Raw genomic sequence first — 10,596 nt, 5'->3', positions numbered from 1 at the left:
TTTTTCTCAGGCCCTAATGGGTTTCTTGAAACTATTTTTGTCTTCTCCTTTGATTATAATATATAAAATAAACTGCAAAACTGCTAATTTTTTGCAGGATTTGAGATCTTTCTCCCAAGCATATGGCTCAGATAAACTCATTAAATTGCTCCACAGGTTTGGATGTTTCTCACTCTGAAAGAACCTAGGAGCACCGCCTCATCCAGGGGATTCCGTGCTGGCACCACCCATGGGCAAGTCCGGTGACCACAAGAAAGCCTCCCAGGCAGAAGCCAGAGGTTGTCCCAACAGTCAGAAAGCATATGAACAGGCCGACAAATATACATGGAGGAGAAAGGTCTATCTGAACCCATCCCTCCATGACAAGGAAGCCCACAGGCACCTGACCTTTCACCATAGTCCTTTCTTCCTATGACACACAGGACACCTCCTCCTTCACACCCCAAAACTGAAGGATCTACCAAACTTTTGGTCATGGGTCTCTGTCCCCAGAAGCAGAAGCCAAGCTGGTGACATGTGAGATAGAAGATGGGTCTCTATGCAATTATCACCCAGCTTCACCCCTTCTACCCCCAGAGTCATCTCTGGGACCTGCCTGCTGGGAGGGAATAAAACCCCAGAGCATCTGAGAACATGAAGCAGCCTGGATTCCCAGCTGGGTTTCTGTGTCACAAGCAGAAATCACTCCCATTTTCAAGGACACCTGGAGCTCTCTGTGTGGTTCTGACATACCCAGAACGAAATCACTGCAGAAGCCAATGCTGGGGAGAGTGAGTCATCCTTTCAGGGACACATGTGTTCCCACCAGCCTTGCTATTCCAAGTGTGCTCCACAGGCCAATAGGATCAACCTCTCCTGAAAGCCTGTTAGATAGAGGCCCAATTCTCACCTGCCAAGTCAGAATCTGTAGTATAGCAGGATCTGGAGACTTCCCCTGTCCACAGGAGAGCAGGAGAAGTGGTTCTACCTTCACATCAAGGGATCTCATTTTGAATGAGCATCTCATTAGCTGGACAGCTGCTGAAACTGCATCTTTAAAGTGCCACCTGGCATAGCCATGTTTACAATGTCTCACAGGTGATTCAATGCACAGCAGGTGTGATATCCCTGTGACAGGCATTTCTGAGCTAGCTCAGGAATACCTGCCCTGAAGGGAACAGTCAAATGTGAAAGAGACAGGCTGTGGGATAGACTACTGAGCTCCTGAAAGGAAGCTGTGGGGGAAACCTGAAATCCAAACACCCCAGGCTTGTGCTTTTTCAACACATCATGTGAGTGTGGCCTAGTGTATATATGTGTGTGTGTGCATGTGAGTGTGGAGTTCAGAGACTTCTGCAGTACCCAGGAACCAAAATATCAAAGGACACTAAACTGGTAAGAAGAGACAGGGTGGCATAAATGAGATCAAGGAGTGGGAGGATCCTGGGCACAGACCCTGCCCCCAGCACATGAATAGTAATCTTGCCCCAGAATAAAGCTCAGCACACACATAGGACACACAGCAGATTGTACCATTCCAGACAGAGGTGCCTGTGAGCTTCACAGAACCTCAAGCTTTTCTCAAAGAGGGAGACACAGAGCAGACAACAGACACCATGGGATCCCTGTCAGTCTCTACCCACAGAGGACTTATCCACTGGCAAGGGCTCCTGCTGGTTGGTAAGTAGGAGACAATTCCTTGGGCTAGACTAAGGATCTGACACACAGACTTGGCTGGGGCCTACTGAAGAGACCAGTGCTCTGAGAAAAGAGGGAAGGCTTCTGTTTGGACCTGAGGGTAGAGGAAAAGGAAAAGAGTAGGGTGGGGAAGGGGGTTCAGCAAGAGGAAATTCTAGTAATCTGAAAGTGGTGAGAGGCAGGAAAATCTCAACTGCTATGCATTTCCAAAGTTATTCATCATTGAGTATTGAATTTACGAAGACATTATAATAACAATTTATGTCAGGTAACACCAGAAAAAAACTGAACCAGGGGTGCTAGCCATTTTCTTCACTAGCACCCTTGACCATGGCAGACACACTCATGCTCAGAGCTAAGCTGAGAGTTAAAGAGACCTGCTCAGGCTCCAGGGCCTTGCCTTGCCCTCCCAACACATAGATCTGAATATTAGTCAACTTCTCTCTTCTTCCCTAGTGTCGCTGTTTACCTTCTGGTGCCTGCCCACGAACGCCCAGTTCTCTATTGCATCAACCAATGTTGCTGAAGGGAAGAATGTGCGTCTGAGTCTCCTCAATACACCTCAAAATGCTTTAGGCTACAGGTGGTTCAGAGGAGAAAGGGAAATACCTAATAATCTAATCGCAGCTTATTTCATATTGGAGAGAAAATTTATAAATGGGCGTTTATACGATAGACGAAAGACAATAGACCTCGATGGATCCTTGCTGATAAGGAAGGTCACCAGGGAAGACAGAGGAATGTACACCGTAGTGGCCCACCTTCCAAATTCAGTACAACAAGTGGGATTCGGACGGCTCGATGTATTCCGTGAGTGATTACTCTCTGACATCTGGGTGTTAGGTGGGGTGACCTCTACTTCACACACAGGACTGGCAGCCCTGAACTCTGCCTTTGTTTCCCTCTGCATTCTGTCTCAGGTTGGGCTTTTGCAATTAGTACAGCATACAGAGAGTGGGGACAAACTTCCTAAGATATCAGTTCCCTTCCCAGTTTCCAGTCCTGCAGACAGAAGGACCAGTCTGACAAGAGTAACTCAACAGAGGGAGACTAGTCTCAGTGTAGCCCCTATGTCCTTGACACTGAGAGTGACCCTGACAGCTTCTGTCAAAACCTGGTTTCAGAAGCCCCCTGAAATTTTCACAGAGGCTGCCTCGAAAGCCCCTCCCAAGAATCCTGTCCCAGGGACCTTGACTCCGGGGACCTTGGGGAGCCTGTGTCACGTTGAATTTGATCTCCCAGAAAAGGCTAACTGGGTGGTGATTTAATGGGTACCCAAGCCACAAGGCTTCTGAGCTGGTCACCAGTCAGGGCTCAGGCCCAAGGGCCACACTTTGGCAGAAATGGGGTTCAGTCTATCACCTGAGACTATGTGTAAGAGCACAGTTAGACAATGTTGTTAGATGTTAGCTAACTGTCATGGGGCACTTAGAACAAGTTCATGTACAGGAAAAGATCAGCATCCCCAGAAAGAAACTGAGAAAAGAAGATGCTCCTGGAAGGTCCTCATTCACCAGGGATCAGCCCAGGGGATTCTCTGTTACAGTCGATCAATAAGCGATGCCTCTCATTTCAGCAGCTCTTCTTTCCCAAGATTTAGGCCAGAGACTGTAAATATTTTATGATTAATACATTGACAACCTGGCAGCCAAATATTTACCCTCCTCCATGGAGAATAAACTGAGAAACAGGGACATACAGTCACTAAAGCAGAGTCACACAGACCATGAGCATCTGATCAGGGTCATTTGAGATCTGTCTGGAGCCACAGCCTTGTCTTCTCCTCCAACCCAGGGGCCTATGAGGTGCCTGTGAATTTTTAAATCAACTGTTGGTTCAGATCATTTATTTGTCTCCTGAGGTGTTACTGTCACTCCCACTGGAGTATGAAGGAAAAATCTTTGCCTTCTCAATTCACTCTACCCCTAAAACCAACTCAAGGACCAACATGTAACAAATATGCAGTTGCCTTTGATCAATTAGGAAAAAAATAAATGGTGATTTAATGAATGAATGAATAAATGAATGATCCAAAATCTCTTCAGAGCTTGGAATCTGGATGCAGAGTCCTTGGATTTCTGGCCATAGGGCACAAGTTCTCTGTCCCTACAGGGACTAAGACCCTTGTCTCAGACCCTTTTCTGCTCTCCAATGAAATAGTCTTCTTTGCAATTGGTCTTAGGCCTTGGGGTATTAATAATAATAAATTTCACATGAGGAAGAATCGAGGTTTTCCAAATTTCTATCTTGTAGCTACCTAACACAAATGGCCCACAAGGGTGACCTTTGCATAGCTCACTGTGAGTAGCTGAGATCTCTGAGGAAGCCGTGTGGCTCCATGTCTCAGCCCACCCTCAGTCCCATTCTCTGTTTCTCCACAGAGCCTGTGAAAGTGCCCATCCTCCTAACCAGCAATAGCACGATCACAGAGAATGAAGACGCCGTGGTCTTGACCTGCTACACAAATGCGGTTTCCATTGAGTGGTTCTTCAACAGCATGAATCTGCGGCTCTCAGAGAGAAAGAAGCTGTCCGAGGACCGCAGAAGTCTCACCATAGACCCCATACAGAAGGAGGATTCTGGTTATTACCAGTGTAAAGTCTCCAACCCCATCAGTTCTGCTGAAAGTTGGCCCCTTGAGCTGCATATGCAACATGACTGACCCTCCTCCCCTCTTCTCTGTTATTAAATTCTAAATAAAGTTTTTTGCATTATTATAATAGATTTGTTCTGAAGGTGAATATTTCTTAAAAGATTTGCACTGAGTCAATAAATACATAACAATGTGAGATGACATTGTCATTATTGCTGACCTAAGGTCACATTTTACAGCACACACCACCTCAGTTTGGTCTCAATTGTACCATCTCCACATTGGAGGTGACATTGTGTCCCTTGAAGGATCAGCAGTGGTCGTGCGATAACCAATGGGAGCAGATGATGAGCTCACAGGATCTGAGCTCTGTCCCTTCTGCAAGCAAACATGTGGAGGCCCTTGGACACTGTTGTAGATAATGGGGATGGACAAGAGGACAGCATGTATGTAGAAACACTGATCTTTTCTCTTTTTTTGGTGCCTTTTGAAAGATTTCTAAAGCCTCTTGAGTATTCTTATTTATAAGGCAATAAAATTATTTGCATAAGTTCAATACATTTCTGGTTTTTTGCTGATAGGATATAATTAGAAACTTTATAATAAAAACAAGGCTTTAGCTCAAATATTCTACTTCAAACTGATGTCCACATAATTAGAAATGACCTCACACTTTATAGAGCTAAGTTAGACCTGATAGATCTTTTGGTATTTCTTGAAGAAAAGGACATCACCCAAAGCTAGGTGAAGTGTGAGTGTGAAGCTTCCTAACCTCAAGAGGCTATTAAAACTCCCATCTTATGTTTTATTTAAAAACTCTGCACCAGAACAAACGAGGCGGTGAATATCAGTTCCTCTGCACTTAGATGAGTAATCAGGCCAAATCAAGTAACTCCAGCCATGTGGTAGGATCAAGAATACACTTCTTTCTTAGGGATGATGTTTAATCAAAGGGAAGGTGTATGTAGAGAAAAATATAATGTCTCGAAGGAAAGCTCCAGAAGCACAGCCTTCTGGGAGATCAGATCCTGACTCTGCTCAAGGACCCTCAGCTATTTTGCACCTGTTTATAAAGAGCTGGGGACTTGTACATTTTTATGAATTGCAGTAACTGATGGAAGTTCGAACTGGGTCTTGGCTGGAAGAGATTTGGCTGTGGTTTCCTCCACTGTGCAGAAAGAAGTTTTGTTATGAACCAGAGGCCTTCCTGTTCCTCAGAGTCACTGACCTTCAGACAGGTTCTCCCTGGTTGCAGGCCTCTGACCTTCATTTTATCAGAGCATTTTCTTCAGAAATGTAATTGCAATTTGTAACTCTAGATTCTTTTTAGCCTTTTAGAAATACACAGAAGTGTCCTTAAAACCTTTCATCAGTGTTATGATTCTGGGAGTATCTGCCACAAGGGCCTGGGCCCACCCCATAAAATTCAGTGCTCCTGGTGTTTCTGTGTCTCAGTCTCCATGGCAGGTAGAAACCTAACTTGGGTTAGAACCTTTACAACCATGATGTAAAAAGACATCCTGTGAAGAACTTATGCAAAATTGTATTTTCTTTTTTTGTACCACCAATTAGCAAACAGACATGCCTATGATTCCTTCTCCTATTCTTAAAACCTCCACAGCTTTTCCTTTCAGGGGCACTTAGTTCTGGCTCACTACACTATTGCACGGCCTTTAATAAAGTCTTTCTCACCTCTTTATATCTGTGTGATGCACACTTCACTCTGACATCACCTACATATAATTAGCTGATCCTATCATCTTGCTCACAGTGTCCATCCTTACCATATTTTCAAAACTTCAACAATTTTAAAATCTGGCTGAAATTTTCCAAGCAAATGTTTTCAGTTGTTCTGCCTCTGTTCTGGATTGGCATCCACAGTAAAAGATGGTCTGACTGCCCAGATTTTTCTGGGGACCAGGTTGCTTCAAAGTGGCCTTTGTCTTAGAATCTGATAGAAAGGGCAGATGTGAAACTCTGCACCTCTGCAGTGGCCTACTCATCAACAGTGTTCTCATTGTACATACAATTTCACTCACCTTCAAGGAAAAGATTACAGAGGTTTGAAAAAAAATCCTGTCATGAAACTCACAAACTCTAGTAAACAAGCAGGTCCCTGTCACATCAGCCCTCCACAGGCCTTACTGGAGGACCCTGTTTTATGCCATCTGTGACCAGGAGCTCTGGTCAAATGTCAATGTCCTCATTTTTTTATTTATCTATTGGGTTGACAAAATCACATGCCTATCTTTAGGCCATCCACAATCAGAACTTGAAAAATGAGAATGAAGTAGCTCTTCTGATTCTGGTTTTGTTTTGGTTTTTTTTCAAGCTCCTTGTGGCTTTTGAGGCATCATGGTATGTTGAGGTGTGCATACAGGGGGAGCAAAGAGGGATGGGGTCTGCTCAGAGTCAAGGTGAGAAATTACGAAGCTTGTGAGTTTGGGGGTGTTAAGCACTGTATGAATCAAAGGCACCTAAGGAGGCCACACAGGATAGATTTTCTAAGGAAGCTCAGGATGGGGCTGAGGCATATGAGTAAGAGGTTAATCTAAGTGATGAGGAAGGAACCACTCAGGTGGTGCAGTTAAGAAAGGGGAGCCATTCTCTTAGATTTGGGTGGGCATGTGGGGAGAGACACAGGGTTGGCAAAAAGGATGCGGTCTTGAAAACTCAAATTAGAGTTCTAAGGCTGGGGAAAAGAGGAAAAACCAGATGTACCAGGCAGCAGAAGTTACAAAGAGAGGACATGAAATAAGAAACAAGATGAACATCCCATAGGGAGCAAGGAGTCTGAAGAGCGATGAGGGTTTGTGAGACCGGGGACACCATGAACACAGAAAATAGGCTGAGAAGTATGAGATTTAGACAGGGAGGGAGTTGGAGTGAGCAGTAGTCAGGCTAGCAAAGGGGTTGGGATGGAGCCTGGGAAAGTGAGGAATGCAGGGCAGGCTTGGGGGTGAGGACTTGATTGAAGGCCACAGTTTTCCAGTCATTAGCTCTGACCCAGTAGCAATATGTGCATCAGGTTTTCAGAGTGTGGTCTGAAGGCTACAGTTTCCACATGACCTAGGAGATCTGTGAAAAGCTAAATCTTACCCCCATCCCCTAAGACATGCCTCAGCTGAGCCAACAGGTTAGCCATGCCCTAGGGGATCTGTGTGTCAGTAAGTAAGGCAGCCTGGGGAGAGGGAAAAAGTGTCTGATGGTGTGAGGAGTGAATGGGGAGTTGAGGGCTGGAAAACTGGGAGTAAATGGAACCTTTCCCTTCTTTGTTGACTAGCCACAGTGAACTTTCTGTGATTCCATGGTGAACGCTATGTGACAGGTCACAGTGCTGGACCAGTAGGTTCCCGTGGTCTGGGCCACCTGTCCTTGTCTCATCCAGGAAGTATCACTTCCATCTGTGATGGATGCTGCTCTCCCCACCTGCCATGTGTTGGTGGGTGTGATAGAACCCAGGTCATGATGAGGAAGTCTGGCTACCTTGTCACTTCACAGCTCACGTTCAGACCCTCTGTCTCTCCTGAGGATTAGACTCTGTTCAGAGGCTCTTATATTATTGCTGTAGAAGGCATGGCCTCACCCCAAAGCTTAGGAGTCTGCATGTAATTGTCTGATTAGTTCCCACAAGAGCCTACACAATACAGCTTTCATTTTTCTAACATGGATTAGATGGAGATACGAATGAAGCAATTTCTCTTTTACTCTGAAGGGTACATCCAGCATGTCCCAGAGTACTGGAGACATAAAAGCCTCATACATGCAGCAGATCCCTGAATGGTCACAGGTGTGGATGTTCCCGCTTTGCTTAACCTGCTGATCACTAGAGCTGATCCTGTCACTGGTGTCACCGTCCTCACTGATGCAGTTGTCTCAGAGCATCCACAGGAGCAGGCACCCACTTCCACCCTTCAGAACACATGTGTCTTTCTAAGGCATTTTTAAAACTTTACATTTTGTTCATTTTTAGCGATAAAGCCTCTAGTTCAAACTATTAAATATGACACCAGTAAGAAGTCTGTAGGTCTTTTATGACTTGCAGTTGGTGTAGAGTTGACTTGGAGGATAAATGACTCCATTTGCCCTGCTAAGAAGGGCAGGCTTCATGGGCTCACAATTGGTGCAGGCACGTAGAAGGGCCTGTGTTAAGTTTAATACTCTCCTTTTGCCATCCTTAAATTTTTAATGACTTTTCAACAAGGAACCCTGCATTTTACTTTGACACCGACTTTTTCTGGTTTGGCCCCTAGGAATGACCCTGGGTTGGAAAAAATAGTTTGACCCTATTAGGAGGTGCAATTTTTAATACGACTACCAGAGGGAGACATCAGTGGAATGTAACCAGGAGAAAAAGTAAAGGTATTGGAGGAGTTTGGGCTTTTTCTACTCTGTCATGACAAGTGTCTAATAAATGGAACTACTTCACCCTCACCTCTACAGCTCACAAAGGGAAGGTCCTGTATCTCTGTGGTACTTCAATTTTAGATGTATGGTGTGGTGGTGAGACATTGCTAAAACTTATGAAGGGATCACCCCAATAACTCTAGAACCCACCTGTCCCCATACATAGTGATTACAAAACTAGTGACTATATGTCTTTTGCTATGCTTTGCATCCCTGTGACTATTTTGCTGTCCAGTAGTTTCTCTTCTTAACCCCTACAGCCATCAATGTCCCTGTCACCAGTGGCTACTGCATAAAACTCAGATGCCCTGCCTCAGAGTGCAGAGCACACTCCCCAGGGTACCCCAAGTGAATTTAAGCATGCTGCCCACCAGCCACAATAATCATCCCCTGCCCCACTCCTAGAAGCCCTTTGCTCTGCCCATCTCCCCAACCCCAAGAACCACACCTAATGCCAGGTTCCAGCTCATGCTGCTCCCATAACCAGGAATGTTCTGATTTCCTCTGTAGGGTTCAGATCCTTAATGTTTGCTGGGCTGAAGCTCATTTATCATATCTGGTTTACTACATGCCAGGGAGTCAAACTCAAATAATAGTCTCTGCCTGCCAGGAATTTAGGATCTAGTACACACACACACACACACACACACACACACACACTTTAAATAAATACCTTGGAGATCTGTGGACTTTATATAAACAGACTGGAACACAGTCAGTTTTGAGTCTCCACTGCCCTCCTCACCTGCTGGGGACCCTTTGTCAAGTTAGTCCCTCATCCAAAACATGGAAGTAGTAGTAGTATAAATTCATAGGATGGGTGTAAACACTAAATAAGGTAATATATGTAAAAGGCTTAGCACAGCGTCTGGAATATAAATAAAAGGTGAGTACTCAAAAAATAAGCATAAAATATGAGACATGAAAAAGTTTAATTTTGTGTGTGTCATTCTTTAAATATAAAAACATACCATTTGTGTCTGGGGAGAAGGCAACATGCCTCCAAGTATTCAGAAATCTGCTCCTTCTTCATACTTGGTGAGGAAGCCTAGTGGTGGGGCTGCCTGCAGCTGACCTGCCTGGAATCAGGACTGAGAACCAGCTTCCTGCCCCCCTGCACCCCTGCTCCTTGTGCCTCCCTCGTCCCAAGCCATGCTTGTTCACGTGACCCACACAAGGCTGCTGAGCTTAGCGTGGCTTTTCTGGGTGGTGGCCTCGCTGTCTCTCTGAGCTGAAAAGGGGGATGGGGGAACCAGGTTGTTATGAAAATCTTACTAAATGTTTTACCTGACTTGTTATGAAAGAACTCATCACACAAGAAAAGAGACAATTATCTCATTTTAGAAATTAGCTCCACTCAGTACTATCCCCACACCAGGGATCTGACAATGGATCAGATCAGGCTAAAGGCAGCACAACAGCTGTGGGTGGCTCCACAGACTGACCTCTACAGCTACATTTCCATCATGGGGGAATGTTCCTGTAAAGACATAAAACACCAAACCGACCTTTCCCAAACCGCCCTTGATAATCATCTGAGTCCTTAATAATTATAGACTTTACAACCAAGAATCGTAACATTTTTTATGACTATCTGTAACAAAACAGCAAAAGGAAGCAATGACTGAAGAAATTTAAAATAATAAATAAATGAAAGCATTTAGAGTGTATTTTAAAAAAGAAACCAGGTGACTAGTGTACACACTTTGTTCAGACATTGAGTGCAGGCATGACGTGGGCAAGTGGGTGATAAACCAATGGGCCTATGGCTGGGGAAAACTGTATTTACTTTTACAAAGTCAGATTGCTGGACAATTGCTGGATAAACTCTCATGAAAAGATGCAGTCAGACAAGAAAGACTTCCCAGAAATTATAATTGCACACACAATAATATGTGTAATTGCTGAATAACTGGAAA

At 44.6% G+C, this 10,596-nt stretch overlaps 1 protein-coding gene across 1 annotated transcript; it reads left to right on the top strand.

The window, feature by feature from the left end:
• The first annotated feature begins 1,500 nt into the window (after nt 1-1,500).
• On the top strand, nt 1,501-4,464 carry LOC114511383 (carcinoembryonic antigen-related cell adhesion molecule 21-like). The gene is made up of 3 exons (XM_036012170.1): nt 1,501-1,659; nt 2,134-2,487; nt 4,059-4,464. Exons 1-3 carry the CDS (start codon nt 1,596-1,598, stop codon nt 4,337-4,339), a joined length of 699 nt encoding a protein of 232 aa, XP_035868063.1. The 5' UTR covers nt 1,501-1,595; the 3' UTR covers nt 4,340-4,464.
• The last annotated feature ends 6,132 nt before the right edge of the window (nt 4,465-10,596 follow it).

Source organism: Phyllostomus discolor, chromosome 12, assembly GCF_004126475.2.
Source record: "Phyllostomus discolor isolate MPI-MPIP mPhyDis1 chromosome 12, mPhyDis1.pri.v3, whole genome shotgun sequence".
Classification (NCBI taxonomy): domain Eukaryota; kingdom Metazoa; phylum Chordata; class Mammalia; order Chiroptera; family Phyllostomidae; genus Phyllostomus; species Phyllostomus discolor.
This window is presented reverse-complemented; position numbering and strand designations above follow the sequence as displayed.